Source organism: Bos grunniens, chromosome 26 (assembly GCF_055505025.1).
Source record: "Bos grunniens cultivar Pamir isolate PY7600 chromosome 26, Bosgru_T2T1.0, whole genome shotgun sequence".
NCBI lineage: Eukaryota > Metazoa > Chordata > Mammalia > Artiodactyla > Bovidae > Bos > Bos grunniens.
Window position 1 is genome coordinate 25,796,347 of NC_141190.1, and position 17,824 is coordinate 25,814,170.

At 40.9% G+C, this 17,824-nt stretch overlaps 1 protein-coding gene across 9 annotated transcripts in view; it reads left to right on the forward strand.

The window, feature by feature from the left end:
- The window catches only part of SORCS3 (sortilin related VPS10 domain containing receptor 3), a 633,389-nt gene that overhangs the window by 459,400 nt on the left and 156,165 nt on the right, over positions 1–17,824 (forward strand). For all 9 annotated transcript variants that reach the window (XM_086377568.1, XM_086377569.1, XM_086377575.1 and 6 more), the window contains one exon: positions 13,211–13,329. In XM_086377568.1, coding sequence (XP_086233694.1) covers positions 13,211–13,329 — 119 coding nt within the window. The remainder of the gene's footprint in view (positions 1–13,210; positions 13,330–17,824) is intronic.

Sequence of the window (17,824 nt, forward strand, 5' to 3'; positions counted from 1 at the left end):
TCATGCATACACATACATCTCTATCTTTTTGATCATTGTAACATGGCACAAAATATATTTCCTTCCCCCTCACCCTGATGTGGTAGTTTAAACTTGAATTTGACTTAGACTTGAATTTCAGCAAATTCACATGGCTAGCCTAGTGAAAGAATAAAAACATGAACACAAAACTCTCAACACATTACAAATGAAAGAGAACTTCTAATAAACTATGAAATATCCAATCCTAACATCATATTTAATACTGAGATGTTGAATGCTTCCCCTCATAAGTGTAGGAAAAAGGCAGGGATGTTTACTATTAACTCCTCTTTTCAACATTATGCTGAAAGTCCAGTGAGTGCATGAAAAGTAGGAAAATGAAATGTAATTCATATAGATTACAGGAAAAAACTGAACTGTTTTATTCTCATTGACATGATTCTCTTTATAGAATATCACAAGGAATCCGGGGGGGAAAGCTTCTAGAACAAATATGTAAAGCAGGGTTATAGGATACAAAACATTCAGTGGAGAGAGGATAATAATTTTTAATGAATGGCTTTGGAAAAATTTGGGCAACCATATGGGAAAAACAAACCTTTACCTGTGATTTACAACTTATACAAAATCTAATTTAAAATGGATTGTATTTCTAAATGCAGAATATAAAATTATAAAGCTTTTGGAAGAAAATAGAGGAGACCTTAGATTGACACCAAGAGAAAAATTGATAAAGTAAAAGACTGATAAATTAGACTTCATCAAAATTTTTAAAAAATGTTCTTCAGGAGACGCAGTAAAGACAGTGGGAGAAACTATTTGTAGGTCGTATAACTAACAGAGGGCTTATACCCAGAACACATAAAGAACTTTTAAAACATGGGAGTAAGAAACAACCCATTAAAAAATAGGAAAAAGGTTGGACAGAACATTTACCAAGGAAAATATAACGGTGACAAATAAACACAAATATTTGTGTTTGTATATTAAATAATACCTAGATCCCTTGAGTCCTTTTGTAATTCATATATTTAAAAGAACAATAATGTCTCTAAGAAGCTTAAATCAGGTGAAATAGTGGATCTTAGATAATTATATTTTTTTAATTCCTCAGACTTTCTTTCATTATACCACTTCTATTGGCATATTGAAAAGTCTGCTCATTAATCAGCCTGTTTCAGACCCTTAACCCTATGTTATACATTTGCCAACTGCTGTTTTGAAAATTATAGTCAAAGGGATCTTGAGCAGTAAATTCTATTTCTCTTCATCTTCTTTCATCTCAGTTCACATGGCCATTTTGCTCAACAGGTAGCATTCATGACCATCCTCTGGTGAGCAGTTTTCATTGCAGATTCTTGGGGTCCCCCCAGAGGTTTTGCTTTAAGGGGTCTGATACAGGACCTGGGAGTCTCCATATTATGAAGCACACACTCCCAACGTGATTTTCATCCAGGTGCCTATTCAGGAACACTGCTGTGTGGATCCTATACCTTGCACGGTACTGAAGTCACAGCCCAGGGGCAGTTGTCCTCAATAAGCCTGGAAAAGGAGCCTTGGTACTGGGGTTGGGAATTACACTTCTCTGTAGCACCTGCAGAGCAACACGGCTGAAGTGACTGAGCATAGCACAGCATCTCCACTTGTGTGTCCATTGGACAGCACTGCCCTGGAATGAAGGGACTGCAGGTGTGGCATTAGGGCATGTGGCTCTTCAGTGCTGTGGTGTGGCACTGACAATCCTGTTTCTAAACTTGGCTCCAACACTCCTGAACAAATCCAACATGAATAGGCCCCTTTTCTTCTTTTGCTGTAAGAATCTCCACTCTTCCCCAGTCCTGGTCCTCTTTGGAAGTCAGATTTCCAGATTAAACTAAAACCATTGAGTTCTCTCTTGCCTTGGCACAGTTTAAACAGGGCAAAGCCAACCAATTTGGTTAATAACAGTGTAAAGCCTGTTTCTGCTGTGAGATTAAAGATTCAAATGGCTTTTTCTCCCATTCTCTTCTGGAAATCATCTTTCTCTGAATGTCATCAATGTCCCCTGTGAATATTTCTGTTCATGTTCTTCTCTTTCTTTCTCCTTCACGCACTTACTCAGTCACATACACATTCCCCATCCAAGAGACAACTGAGTATCAACAGAGTATTAATGTGGTACCCTAGGAGTTTAGGGCTTCCCTGGTGGCTCAGCTGGTAAGGAATCTGCCTGCAATGCGGGAGAGCTGGGTTCGATCCCTGGGTTGGGAAGATCCCCTGGAGGAGGGAAGGACTACCCACTCCAGTAATCTGGCCTAGAGAATTCCATGGACTGTATAATCCATGGGATTGCAAAGAGTTGGACACGACTGAGTGACTTTCACTAAGAGTTAAGTTGGGGTCTGTTTGACCTTGGACGAGCTTTTGTAACCTTTCTGTGATCTTCCAGTGTTTCCCATGTTTGAAAACACAAATATAAGGGATATTTTTTTGGTATCATTTTTTCATCAATTGTCTAACAAGGTTCTTACATGGAATAAAATTTACAATGAGCAGGTTTCAATTCAGTGAACAAATGTGTAACCATTAAACCAACCCCAAAATGATGCTGACTGCTTTGTAAAGTAGTGAGTTTCTCTTGATTGGAAATTCTCAAGCATAAGCTATATGTGTGCCTTATAGGACTCTGAAATAAGTGCACCTGTACATGAGCTAAGGGTTTTGAAATGTCTAGACTTCACATTTCTAGAATCAAAGCCCATAGCATGTGTAGTACCATTCCTTGTCTTGGAACCATTATCAATTCTTCATGAGTTACTGTACCTTCTGACTAAGCCAAGATTAAACCCACTACATCTTAACAGAGCATTCAGTCATTAGTAAGGCAAATAATTTTGCCTTAAAGAATCCACCTGCAATGCAAGAGAGACTGGGTTTGATCCCTGGGTTGGGAAGATTCCCCTGGAGAAGGGAAAGACTTCCCACTCCAGTATTCTGGCCTGGAGAATTCCATGGACTGTATAGTCCATGGGGTCGCAAAGAGTCGGACACGACTAAGTGACTTTCACTTTCACTTGATAAAGGATCTCAGAATTTAAAAAAAGAAAATAGTTGGACTGTATTTGAAGTTTTCAAATTGTATCACTTTCCAAAAAGCACCAAGATATGTCACAATTGGCCCAAGGTCACACATAGATAGTCGGTGACAGGGAAAGAACCAGAATTCTGGTGGATTCTGGTCTGATTCTGATTCTGGTCTGATTCTCAGCCTGGTTTTCCTTTCACAGTTTAAATACACAGTGGTTAGGATTACTGGTTCTGGTGTCCAATCGCCTGGGTGCAAATCCCAGCTCTGTCACCTTCTAGAGCCATGGAATTCAGATACACTTACTTAATCGTTGCTTAAGTTCCCTCATCTATGAAAAGGAGTCATAATAATTGTAACTTCTTATCTGGATTGCAATAATTCCTGCATGGCTCTTAACATTCTTGTAATAATCAGTTTAACACACATATTTTTTATTGAACCAGACAACAGAGTGAAGGCTCAAAAATGTTACTTATTATCATCATCATCGTTACCACCTAGTCATCATATTCACAGTGAGTGTATGTAGTGGGTGGAGCAGAAAGAGCCTTGAATGGAGCATTAGGAATCCTAAGGCATTCAGAATTGCTATGATTTTTAAACGTCTATAACTCTGTGAGATTACCCTCATGCCATAGGAAGGAAAAAACACTAGAATTTTCCTGTGGGTACAAAGAAGTTTCACCAAAACTCTAAATCCATAAGCACAATAGAAAGGAATGGTAACTATCTTTTCTTTTCTTGCTGTTTTGTGGTACCTACCTTGTCTTGGGTACTGTATTGGACACTTTTTTGAAAATGTCAGTCTCTGCTGTTTCACACTATGCCTACAAATAGGTTAGTCCGACTCCCCAGGCGAGAAAAGGGAGGCTTTTGGAAGCTAAATATTTTTTCAGAGTTTCTTGGAATCTGCTCCATTTCACTTAGTTGCATTTGAGAAGGCAATGGCACCCCACTTCAGCACTCTTGCCTGGAAATCCCATGGATGGAGGAGCCTGGTGGGCCGCAGTCCATGGGATCGCTAAGAGTCGGACAAGACTCAGCAACTTTGCTTTCACTTTTCACTTTCCTGCATTGGAGAAGGCAATGGCAACCCACTCCAGTGTTCTTGCCTGGAGAATCTCAGGGACGGGGGAGCCTCGTGGGCTGCCGTCTATGGAGTCACACAGAGTCAGACACGACTGAAGCGACCTAGCAGCAGTAACAGTAGCACTGTTATTTAAAATAAATAGCTCCTGAATATTTCTCTAAGAAAAGACCTGAAGAGCAGAATTTGCTTTTTGTTCACAATTTTAATTCACTTTTTAAAATTTTGACAATATGAGTATACCCAAAGGGATGGAAGTTGAAAGAATCATGGGAAGTTTTTTTTTTTTTTCTTTCCTCTCTGAGATGGCAGGAGGCATGACATTTAGGATAGTTTGAATATTTAATACTCTTAAAAGCAAAACATACTCGTAAATCTGAATGTAACAAAAATGTAATGTAATTCAGTTAAGCTTAACTTGCATTTCAGTTCAGTTCAGTCGTGTCTAACTCTTTGCGACTTCATGTACTGCAGCACACCAGGCCTACCTGTCCATCACCAACTCCTGGAGCTTACACAAACTCATGTCTGTTGAATTGGTAATAGCATCCGACCATCTCATCCTCTGTTGTCCCCTTCTCCTCCTGCCCTCAATCTTTGCCAGCATCAGGGTCTTTTCCAATGAGTTAGTTCTTTGCATCAGGTGGCCAAAGTATTGGACTTTCAGCTTCAGCATCAGTCCTTCCAATGAACACTTAGGACTGATCTCCTTTAGGATTGACTGGTTGGATCTCCTTGCAGTCCAAGGGACTCTCAAGAGTCTTCTCCAACACCACAGTTCAAAAGCATCAATTCTTCGGTGCTCAAACTTTCTTTACAGTCCAACTCTCACATCCATATGTGACTACTGGAAAAACCATAGCTTTGACTAGATGGACCTTTGTTGGCAAAGTAATGTCTCTGCTTTCTAATATGCTATCTAGGTTGGTCATAACTTACTTTCCTTCCAAGGAGCAAGCATCTTTAAATTTCATGGCTGCAGTCACCATCTGCAGTGATTTTGAAGCCCCCCAAAATAAAGTCTGTCACTGTTTCCACTGTTTCCCTATTTGCCATGAAGTGATGGGACCAGATGCCATGATCTTAGTTTTCAGAATGTTAGTTTTAAGCCAACTTTTTCGCTGTCCTCTTTCACTTTCATCAAGAGGCTCTTTAGTTCCTCTTCACTTTCTGGCACAAGTGTGGTATCATCTGACTATTTGAGGTTATTAATATTTCTACCGACAATCTTGATTCCAGCTTGTGCTTCATCCAGCCCAGCATTTCTCATGATGTACTCTGCATAGAAGTTAAATAAGCAGAGTGACGATATACAGCCTTGATGTACTCCTTTCCATATTTGGAACCAGTCTGTTGTTCCATGTCCAGTTCTAACTGTTGCTTCCTGATCTGCATGAAGTTTTCTCAAGAGGTAGATCAGGTGGTCTGGTATTCCCATCTCTTTCAGAATTTTCCGGAGTTTGTTGTGGTCCACACAGTCAAAGGCTTTGGCTTAGTCAATAAAGCAGAAGTAGATGTTTTTTCTGGAATTATCTTGCTTTTTCAATGTTCCAGTGGATGTTGGCAATTTGATCTGTGGTTCCTCTGCCTTTTCTAAATCCAGCTTGAACATCTGGAAGTTCACAGTTCACGTACTGCTGAAGCCTGGCTTGGAGAATTTTGAGCATTACTTTACTAGCATGTGAGATGAGTGCAATTGTGTGGTAGTTTGAGCATTCTTTGGCATTTTGCATTTACTGAAGCTTTATAAAGTCAGTGCTAGGAGAGAGGAAAGATGATAAGACTTTAATCCAGGCTTCTAAGGAGGTGATCCTTTTGGAAAGGTTTGACAGTGAAAAATGCTGCACTTCACTGTGAAACTCATTGATGTAGATGGATGAGAAGCTTGCCTTACAAAACTCCTGGTGGAGATGCAGCCTTTTGGGAAGACTAAGGATGCTGGGGTATCTTCTTCATACTCTTTTCAGAATTCCTAAGTTCTCTAATTAGCGTCTCTGCAGCACAGATCCCAAGGCATGTTCACTTGTGTAAATATTCTGTCTCTGTCACTGGTCTGGGATTCCTCTGAGGGCAAGAATCAGACTTATATTCTCAGGTTTCTGAAACCTCAGGGAGTGTCCAATGCATGCAGCTTCTCTATTCACCTTGACCAAATACAAAAGAAATGAATCAGTGAATCTAAAGTCACCCTTTGTCACCAAATGAGACCCTTGGCCTGCCATCTGCTAGATGGGGAGGCATGAGGCTGGCACAGTGGTGTGATGGTACCACCTTATAGCTAGTCAATAAAGTTATGAAGCAGATCTCTATTCACAGGGCAAGGAACAAAGCCTTTGACTTTTAGTTTTTGTAAGTTGAGGAGTGACTGTACCAAATCTTAGAAATACTTTATAAGGGCATTTGATATTTAGAAATACACTAGTCATGAAGATTATGTTGCTATCAACCATTTGGGAAATCCCTCTCAGGTTTTACCACAAGAGTAACCAAATGATAATTTCATTCAGTCTAGTCTTTCTGGTTTTAAGTTCAAAAATAAGGATTTATCAATGTCCACCAATTATTGTGTAATTATATAATACCTTCCAAGGGCTTTCCCTACCTAAACATCCACATACAGTTTTTACTCTCTTTCTTAAAAATTCCCTTCTCTCATAGAACACTTCTCCATCTAGGCTAAACCCAAGCAATCTCTCCTTCTTCAATTAGTCCTCCTTGATTATTCCAGCTCAGGCATGCTTTTTCTTCCTTGTCTGAACACCTATAGCATTTAGAGAAAATGAACAGTGATATCAATCCACAGTATGACTTTACTAGTAGGATTTGTGCTATCATGGTCTTTTGATTCTCCACAATAAAGCACAACATTACTTGCTATTAATTGAATGTATGAAGGATCAGATCAGATCAGTCTCTCAGTCGTGTCCGACTCTTTGCGACCCCATGAATCGCAGCACGCCAGGCCTCCCTGTCCATCACCAACTCCCGGAGTTCACTGAGACTCATGTCCATCGAGTCAGCGATGCCATCCAGCCATCTCATCCTCTGTCATCCCCTTCTCCTCCTGCCCCCAATCCCTCCCAGCATCACAGTCTTTTCCAATGAGTCAACTCTTCGCATGAGGTGGCCAAAGTACTGGAGTTTCTGCTTTAGCATCATTCCTTCCAAAGCAATCCCAGGGCTGGTCTCCTTCAGAATGGACTGGTTGGATCTCCTTGCAGTCCAAGGGACTCTCAAGAGTCTTCTCCAACACCACAGTTCAAAAGCATCAATTCTTCGGCACTCAGCCTTCTTCACAGTCCAACTCTCACATCCATACATGACCACAGGAAAAACCATAGCCTTGACTAGACGAACCTTTGTTGGCAAAGTAATGTCTCTGCTTTTGAATATGCTATCTAGGTTCGTCATAACTTTCCTTCCAAGGAGTAAGCGTCTTTTAATTTCATGGCTGCAGTCACCATCTGCAGTGATTTTGGAGCCCAGAAAGTAAAGTCTGACACTGTTTCCACTGTTTCCCCATCTATTTCCCATGAAGTGGTGGGACCGGATGCCATGATCTTCGTTTTCTGAATGTTGAGCTTTAAGCCAACTTTTTCACTCTCCACTTTAACTTTCATCAAGAGGCTTTTTAGTTCCTCTTCACTTTCTGCCATCAGGGTGGTGTCATCTGCCTATCTGAGGTTATTGATATTTCTCCCGGGAATCTTGATTCCAGTTTGTGTTTCTTCCAGTCCAGCATTTCTCATGATATACTCTGCATATAAGTTAAATAAACAGGGTGACAATATACAGCCTTGACAAACTCCTTTTCCTATTTGGAACCAGTCTGTTGTTTCATGTCCAGTTCTAACTGTTGCTTCCTGACCTGCATACAGATTTCTCAAGAGGCAGATCAGGTGTTCTGGTATTCCCATCTCTTTCAGAATTTTCCACAGTTGATTGTGATCCACACAGTCAAAGGCTTTGGCATAGTCAATAAAGCAGAAACAGATGTGTTTCTGGAATTCTCTTGATTTTTTTATGATCCAGCGGATGTTGGCAATTTGATCTCTGGTTCCTCTGCCTTTGAAGGATACTGAGTGTTAAATCCCCTTCTTTCTCTCTTCATAATACAAAAAGAACTAAATTTTTTTGATTTTTAAAAATGTATTCAACTACATACTAAGCATGCTGCTGCTGTTGCTGCTGCTAAGTCGCTTCAGTCATGTCCGACTCTATGTGACCCCATTGACGGCAGCCCACCAGGCTCCCCCGTCTCTGGGATTCTCCGGGCAAGAACACTGGAGTGGTTGCCATTTCCTTCTTCAATGCATGAAAGTGAAAGGTGAAAGTGAAGTTGCTCAGTCATGTCCAACTCTTCACAACCCCATGGACTGCAGTCTACAAGGCTCCTCCGTCCATGGGATTTTCCAGGCAAGAGTACTGGAGTGGGATGCCATCGCCTTCTCCGACATACTAAGCATATTTCATCAGTTCAGTTCAGTTCAGTTCAGTCGCTCAGTTGTGTCCGACTCTTTGCGACCCCATGAATCGCAGCACGCCAGGCCTCCCTGTCCATCACCAACATACCTAATCTTATTTAATCCCAATGACAGTCCTGAGAGACAAATACTAGCTTGTTTGCACTTCACAGATGAAAAGGGGTACCACTGCTTAACCAAGGATAATCAGCAAGTAGCAAGTTCAGGATTTGAATTTCTCTCTTTTCCTTATAGCATGTTAAAAAGCAGAGACATTACTTTGCCAACAAAGGTCCATCTAGTCAAAGCTATGGTTTTCCCAGTAGTCATGTTTGGATGTGAGAGTTGGACCATAAAGAAGGCTGAATGCCAAAGAACTGATGCTTTTGAACTGTGGTATTGGAGAAGACTCTTGAGAGTCCCTTGCACTGCACTGAGATCAAACCCATCAATACTATAGGAAATCAGTCCTGAATATTCATTGGGAGGACTGATCCTGATGCTGAAACTCCAATACTTTGGTCACCTAACTCAAAAGAGCTGACTCATTAGAAAAGGCCCTGATGCTTGGAAAGATTGAAGGCAGAAGAAGGGAACAGTGAAATGGTTGGATGGCATCACTGACTCAATGGACATGAGTTTGAGCAAGCTCCCAGAGTTGGTAAAGGACAGGGAAGCCTGGTGTGCTGCAGTCCATGTGGTTGCAAAGTGTCAGACATGACTGAGCAACTTAACAACTTTCTACCTCCAAAGGCCTTTGTTTTACACCACAATATCCTTGAGAGATCTGGACCTCTTCCTCTTTATCGGGCATCTTGTGTTATTAAAACATACAAAAGTGCCACAGGCATGGGACTTCCCTGGTGTTCCAGTGGTTAAGAATCTTCCTGCCAATGCAGGGGACATTCCACATGCCACTGGGCATCTAAGCCCTTCTACTGAGCCTGTGCTCTCGAGCTGGAGAGCCACAACTACTGAAGCCTGCACACCCTAGAGCCCGTGCTCTACAATAAGAGAAGCCACTGCAGTAAGAAGCCCTCACACCTCAACTAGAGAAAGCCTGCATGTAGAAATGAAGACCAGTCCAGCCTAAAAGAAAATAAATGAATAATTTTTTTTAAAAAGTGTCATAGTCATTAGAAGCCTATTTGGGAATCTCAAGTTATATGATAAATATCTGCTTTCAGTTTCATCATAGAATCTTTATTCAGCCTCATTTGGAGATAATGTCCCAAGTCCAAATTTAAGACCTTTGGCAAATTAGAGGCTTGAGCCAAGTGGTGACTCCTGCTCACCTATGACACCCACAATGTGCTGTGACCTTCGGTCGTTTTCACCTGGTAGCCTGGCCTGCCTGACTCCTTCCTCTCCCCAGGCCCCCCACTTTGGGTTCTCCCCAGACAGCAGGTGCAGTAGCACTTATTATCGTGTCTCTTTGTTTTGGAAAATAAAAGTATTGAGACTTCTCAAATATGAGTCTGACCAAAAACTACAAGGCCCCTGACTTTTAAAATTCAGTTCAGTGCTGCTTTCCTGTTGAAATGGACCTTTTGTTCCATGCTGGGCAGTGGTAAGCAGGGTGGGAGCCAGCAAATAGGACGTTTGGCACAATAGCTGACCTACTAGGTTCCAAGGTTTAGGTAGGTTTTAGTTTTGTTTGGGGTGGCCTCGAATATACCTGATTCTTTTTTCAAAGTGTCCAAGTGTGGGAGTAAATAACAAATAGACAGGGAGGAAATGAGCCTGTGGGAGGGATAAACAGATGTCCTCCTGTGCACACCTTTGATTACTGGTATAAGGAGCTTTCCAGGGCACTGGCTGGCAAGAAAGAAGCGGGTTGTCGTGTCAACACTTGTGGTTTCTTTACATGTATTTACAGCATTTCGCTGGGTTTTAGTGCTTTATTCTAGGAACAAATTACTCAGGCAGTGTGGAGCCAAGAATATTCCTGGTGGACAGGCCATGTGTTCCAAATGGTAGCCTGGGCTTCTTGCCTTCCCTGTCCTTCCAGCCAGACGTGCAAAGCCAGGCCACTCTTGGCTTTCTGTATGGATGGAGACAAAGAGGAAGGGGCCTGCAGGCTGTACTCAGGGAACAGGAAGCAAGCTGGTCTTGCTAATGCTTCAGGCATAGGGGGATGGGGCACTGTCTTTTCTCTGGAGGATAGGGAGGGACTAAATCACAGAATCAAGATGCAAAATGAATGGCTCCTGGGCTTGTTTGGGCTGTAGGTTTTTTTTCGTTTGGCCTTGTACTGTTTGGCCTGCATCATATTTTAAATTTAAATTAACTGTCAATTTTTTAAACATCAGGAAATTTCACATTAAAAAAGTTGGGACCTTTACCTTGATGTAGAAATTCAGAACACCTTATTCCTGCATCTCAATGATGACTGATGCAGAGAAGCAGCTCCCCCATAAAGAGGCAAGTGTTGGCCATGTTACTATAGTCCCAGCTGATCCACAGTGATCTAAGACACTGAGGCCATGTGCCAGCTGTCATTCATCATCTTTCCCAACTCAGTTTCCTCTTATGTTATTCGCCTGGCCCCTTAGACATTTGATTTCAAAGGCTAGTTTTAAAAGACGTTCTATTTCACAGAAAAATATCTGGGCTTGTCCCCTGTCAGTCGGAGCTGTTGATGGTTTTTGACCCAGGAGGGATTAGCTGAGGTTAGGGTTGAGAGACGATGCTGGCTCCTTTCCTCAGGTTCAGCCAGGTTCCAATCCATCCTGCACCTGAGTAGCAGTTGTGAAACGGAAGGCCTTGTTGAGGCAAGTGGCAAGGGTCATGGATAGAAGAAGAGAGATTCTGGAAGCACTTTAGGGACAGAATTCAAGGTTTGGACCAGCTGGGTCGTCGCATGTCATGTGGAGGAAAGAAAAGTGAAGAGGCTCGAGCTGCTGGGCAGATGATGAGACTGCTGATGGAGAGAATGAAATCAGTGTTTGATGTGTCTGGGTGTAGGATACCAAAGCAAACTGACTTTGCCCAGATATAGACATTTGAAAAGTAGGACTGTCACATGTAGTGAATTCATTTCCTACCAAAACATGTTTCTTTGTTAAATTAGCATTGTGTTAATTAATAAATGTGTGTAATAGCTAGCTACAGATATGTGTGAACCCCTTCTTAGACAGCAGGGCCTTTCAGAATAGAAAATCTCTGCCTCACTCACTGCCATATTCCTGGTGCTTTTAAAATAATATCCACTATGTTATATATACTGAAGGAGTACTTGCTGGATCATTCCATCAATCACTTAATTAAAGAACACGAATTAGGGATAGTTTAAAGTACCCTTGTTATAAACTCAGTTATTATAAATTTTTGTTCATTTAAAGTTTTGCCTTCATTTGTCTCTGCTGCTTACCACGCCTTCCAATGTCGCCTCCAGTACTCATGCACACCTGTGTACATATTTAAGTGGGCAAATGCATTAGATGTATGTAGTAATGCATATCATTTTAGACAATAACAAAGAATTCTCTGCTTTTAACCCTAAAGTGATCTCTACTTTTTACTTTGACCCATTTATTTTTAAACACCATTATTTTTAAAGCAGGTGTATGCAGAGGTTTCTTTATAGAAACACACCTGTGGACTCCTGGATTTCTCATTCACTGCATAGATTTCAGGGGTTGATTGAGGAAGATTTTACAAGTATATAATAAGTAAATATATTCTTATTGTAGACAAAATAAAGATGTGTATAATATAAAAAGGAAAGGCTCCACTTTAACTCTGTCTCCTTAAGCCCATTCCTTTCCCCAGAATTAATCATAGTTCATTTGTGTAGGTATTCTTTAAAACATTTTATTTCTATGCAGTTATGGCACAAACCTATATTTATAAAGACATCTTTATTTGATTTTTTTTTTTTTCATCCATTGGATCATGCCGTGGGTGATCGTGTGTGCTCAGTCGCTTCAATTGTGTGTGACTCTTTGCAACTGCATGGACTGTAGCCCGCCAGGCTCCTCTGTCCATGGGATTCTGCAGGCAAGAATACTGGAGTGGGTTGCCATAGCCGCCTCCAGGGGATCGTCCTGACCAAGGGATCGAACCTGCGTCACCTGTGTCTCCTACATTTCAGGTGGATTCTTTACCACCATCTGGGAAGTCTCTTTTTTCGCAGTGTGGTGCTTTGTAGCATCTGTACCTTTGATTATTTAAATGTTCCTTAGTTCACGGACATTTAGCCGGCTTCTGGTTTTTCATTGCTGTGAACAATACCACAATGAACATTTTTGCCCTTGCCTCTTTGTGAAGATATACAAACATTTCTCTAGAAAACATCACTTGAGTTAGCATTATTGGTACAAGATATGTACATTTAAAATTCTGATAGATATTTCAAATTTGTTCCTCCAGAAATCTGTACCAATTTCTCTTTAACTGGTGGGATATAAAATTAACTCTTTCCTGCTCCCTTGCCTGAATTAGATATTCTTTTTAAAAAAATTATTACAAATTCTGTGGATGAGAAAATGCAGTAGGATGGTTGTTTTAAATTGCATCCCTGTTTCCAGGAGGTAAAGCTCTGTGTGCTGAGAGCTTTGCTGACCATTTTCCCCTGTGTCTAAGTGTCGCTCTTCCCTCCCCTTTCAGATGCTCACTACCTCACCTGCAGGATCCAGGAATGTGCCGAGACTACTCGGAGTGGGCCCTTTGCCCGCTCCATTGACATCAGTTCCCTGGTGGTCCAGGATGAATATATATTCATTCAGGTGAGTCCAGACGCACCATCACTGGTAGAGGGAAGATGCACGGGTGAAGTCCAACTGATCACTAGGAATATGAGGATGGCTTTCCAGAGGCTGTAAAGATGTGGAGCTGGGGTGCTGTCCTTTCTTTGCTTTGGGTACCCAGTCCTCTGGGGAAACCCCAGACTTCTGGGGTTATGGGTCATTATTGTTACAGGGAACTTTAGTGGCCCTCTGAATCCTGTGGTGAAATTGCCGTTTTATTCTATCAATGGGATGTTGAAATGACCAGGACTTGGGCTGGGGTTTGAGATTACTTGGAATCAAGTCTCATTAGAAATGAGTAATCAGAGATGAGATAAGTGATTTATCAAAGCCACATTCTATTTCTGTCCAAAGTGACTTGTCTAATGTGGGAATGAAAATCTCCAAGAAATTAAGCCTCTCTAGGATTTTATTTCTGTGAAAATCTAGGTCTCACTAAATCTTCCCCTTCCTTTCCAGTGCCTACTACCCCCTCAAATGTGAAGCCCCAAATTCTTGACTCCAAGAACTCTATGACTCTTAGAGAAAACTGGATGTAACTAACATTTTTAGTCAGGCAAGGGAAGCCTTGGTTTAGATTTTGAGTTTCACTGGAAGGAGGTGCAAAATAGATTTTAAAATGAGGGAAAAGAAAAGAAGATGCTCTACTGAGTGATGGACTCTGTGTGTGTGTGTGTGTGTGTGTGTGTATGTTATTGAGATAAATCATACTTGTATTTGAGGGCAAGTTTGATTCCCCCAACCCCCGCCTTTCCAACTTTCTCCAGTCCATTGTTTTCCAGACTGCTTCCTTTAGGAACCTTTGCCCTTTGAAATTTCCCTGAGTTTTCTCTGCCTCACTCCTGGCCTCTCTGTCCATAGCAGGACTATCTTCTCTGTGAGACCTTCTGTGTATTTCCAAGCTGGGTACGACTCTTCCTTGAAATTGTGAAGCTCTTATTATCTGCTGTTCCTCTAGCACATAGGCTATTAGGCATTGTTACTTCAGTCTTAGTGGAGTTGTCTATTTCCAAATTGTGTTTTGCACTCTCTGAGAATAGGGACAATGTTTTATACACACATTTTACACTGAACTTTCACCCTAACAAGATGTCTTTGCAAATCAAGGATGCTCAATGACTACTTGTTTTATTGATTGACTCTACACGTAGCAGTTACTTTTTTTTTCCTTTTTTACAAATTAGCTGCATAGATTTTTGAGGTCTAATATGATACAGGAGAGGTTTCACAGGTGGCACTCATGCTAAAGAACACTCCTGGCAATGCAGGAGACATAAGAGGCACCAATTTGATCCCTGGATCAGGAAGGTCCCCTGGAGGAGGCCATGGCAACCCACTTCAGTATTCTTGCCTGAAGAATTCCACGGACAGAGAAGCCTGGTGGGCTATGGTCCATAGTGTCGCAAAGAGTCAGACATGACCGAAGTGACTTAGCACACATGCATGCATGACACAGCAAAAGTAGCCAGCCATTCAAAAACAAACTTGAAAGAGGGAGTAAAAGAGAGATTTTTGTGTTTACATACTCACTGGTTTCTCAGCTTAATTAAAAGCCAGAATTTTAGGAATTTTTTTCCTAAATTTTGGCAGGTCATTGATACTACAATTTTCTTATTCATGAATACATACAATCCACAATACACAGCAGTAGGCACTACACTTGGTGTTCCCTAGCTTTCTGCTTTGACCTTCTTAACCACCACCAGCTCCATCAGCACCCACCCCTTCCACCCCGCCCGCCTTCTCCATGTTCTGATAACTCTTAAGTGAATGTGCTATGACCTCTATCATGTACAGCAGACCTACATATCTAACAGCCGTCTCAGTGTAGCTATTACATAGGTAAAATATAATTGCCATGTCCCCTTTAAATTTCAACTACCCTCAGGATAGGGTAGTTGGTGGTTGAGTTGAGTTACTCTGCCAGATCATTCAAGGTAGAAACCTGGATGTCATCAGTTAAAATTAAATGAACCCACAGCCTCTGCTGATGTCACTGTTAGTCATTTCTCAGGTGTTTCCTTTCATTCTATTCCCATTGTTATGGTCCCCAGTTTAAGGCTTTATTATTGTTTTCTCAGTGTTTACTTTTTTAAGGTAAAAGCACAGGGATGATTTATGAATTTACCAATCTTTTTGCCCTTTCCTTAATGCTAATACTGCATAAAATGATGAACATGGCAGAATTGTTTCTGGGAAATATGACTTAGAACTTAAAATGTTCAGTTTTTTGGGTTTCATTTCCTTGTATTGCATAAAGTTTTCTGTAACTGCAGGCCAATATCTATATTTGTTTTCTAAATGTTCTGAAATACTCTTTTTTTAAAACAAATATTATTGTTCTGGAAACCAATAGAATTTTTTTCTCTTTGATCAGTATTAAAATTTCTTTTGAAAGAGATATGAGTTCCATTATTCAATAAAATTTATTGATTCTGTACTACATTGCAAACCCCCTGTTTTAAGTGCTGGGGTAAGATATTAAACACAATAGAGTTCCTGTTTTACATGCTAATGGGAGACAGGAAAAATATGTAGATGATGTGTGTGTGTATGTATATATATATATATATATATATGTCTGTATATATACACACACACACACTGATATGAAAGGCCATGAAGGGTAGTGGCTAATGACCTGTAATTTAGAGCCTGACAGCCAGCATTTATTCTGCTGCTGCGGCTAAGTCACTTCAGTCGTGTCCGACTCTGTGCGACCCCATAGACAGCAGCCCCTTGCCAAACAGCTGAATGATCTTTACCTCATCTATAAAAAGAGGAAAATTGTATTATCTACTTCATGGGTTGCTAAGAGGATGACATTTGTCAATCAAATCTATAAACCACCAAAACAATGTTATATAAATGTTGCTTTCTCTTTATCTATCTTCTATACCATCTATTAATTTAGTTATAGAATATATCAGATAATGGCAGTGCTATGGGTCAAAATAAATGAGGGGCCATGAATTTTGGGGGTCTGTAGATACTTCTATTTAGGATGACCTGGGGAGACCTCTTTGGTTGGTGATCAGGGAGAGAATGGCCAGAGTCTGCAGTCAGAGGGGGAGGAGGAGCCAGGTCTCTTGTGCTCTGTGTTTTCTTGAGCCCCTGATGCAGATGTGGGGTAGGCAGGTAGAAATTTGAGGCTGAGTTTAGAAGCAGGAATGGTGGAAAGGTAGGGGCTGGGGATATAAATTGGGAGGGTGTCAGTGCATTGATACTTTTGAACCACAACATTGAAGTCACCAAAGGAGTAAGTGTTGACAGAGAAGAGAAGAGATCTAAAGACCGGGCCACTGGGTACTCCAATATATAGAGCTCAGGGAAATAAGGAAAGTGGCAAATGAGACTTGCAAAGTTTAGAGATGACATCAGAAAGGCATAGGCTGGTAGATTCCACAGAGTCTTGAAGGGTTTTTAAGGATTTATTATTATTACTGTATAAAAAGAAAGAAATGGGAAACAGTAAAATCACAATGCTCCAAATGTCATGCGAGTATATGTTCCTCGGTTCTTTGTCTCGTCACAACAAAGATTTGGAACAACGGACATTAAAGCCCTTGGTGCGTCACAGCTCTCGGGTCTTGGACAAACCGTGCTGCAGCTCTTAGGCAAATCATTGTTACAGCTCCATTTCGTTTAGAAGATAGCAGGAGACAGAGAGAGAGAAAGAAAAGAGCGCGCGCACGCGGGAGAGAGAGTCCGTGAGAAAGCGCTTTGGCTCCTCCTTTTATATGTTTTTCCTCCACCTGGGCCTGCCCTATGCAAATTGGGCTTAGCCAGAACTGCTGTTTGTTCTGCCTGAAGTCTTCACTCTGGTCCTCGGACCGTCCTTTGACCTTCCTTGTCTTCTAGCCACTGCCATTTTGGACTCCTTTTCCCTATTCTACTTCCCTAATACAAATAATACAAAAGACCAGTGCTCTTGAGCAAAACATTGAATTTCATTAATAATGAAGTAAACACAGATTAAATGCTGTTATTTCCAACTATCAATCAGGTAAGATGAAATAAAATCAATGAGTTGCAGGTAAACAATAATACATACTGCACGTACAGATGTAAGTAGGTTGCCCATCAATACTTAATCAGAGTCCTTTCCTCCTCATAGGTGGGTTTGAGGGTTGATTTTGATCAATGTGAGAGATATATCTTAGTTCTGACAGTGTATGCTTAGTTTTTAGTTATAATTGTTTATTTTTAAAAAATTATATAATCTGTTTTCTTTGCTTCCCTGCATATGTATTTCTTTGAGGATTTTGAATATTTGTTCTAAGATTTATGAATATGATGTTATAGAGTATAGCATATCTTCTATTTTGTATAATCTATTGATTTCCTCCTGTGAGCAGTTTAAAAGTTAGTGCATTGCCATGCCTTTCTTCCGCTTTCTCTTTAATTCCTCTACCACCCAGTTTTGATTGGTTATATTATCTTTTAGTGTTTGCTTTCCTATCTTGAAATGCAA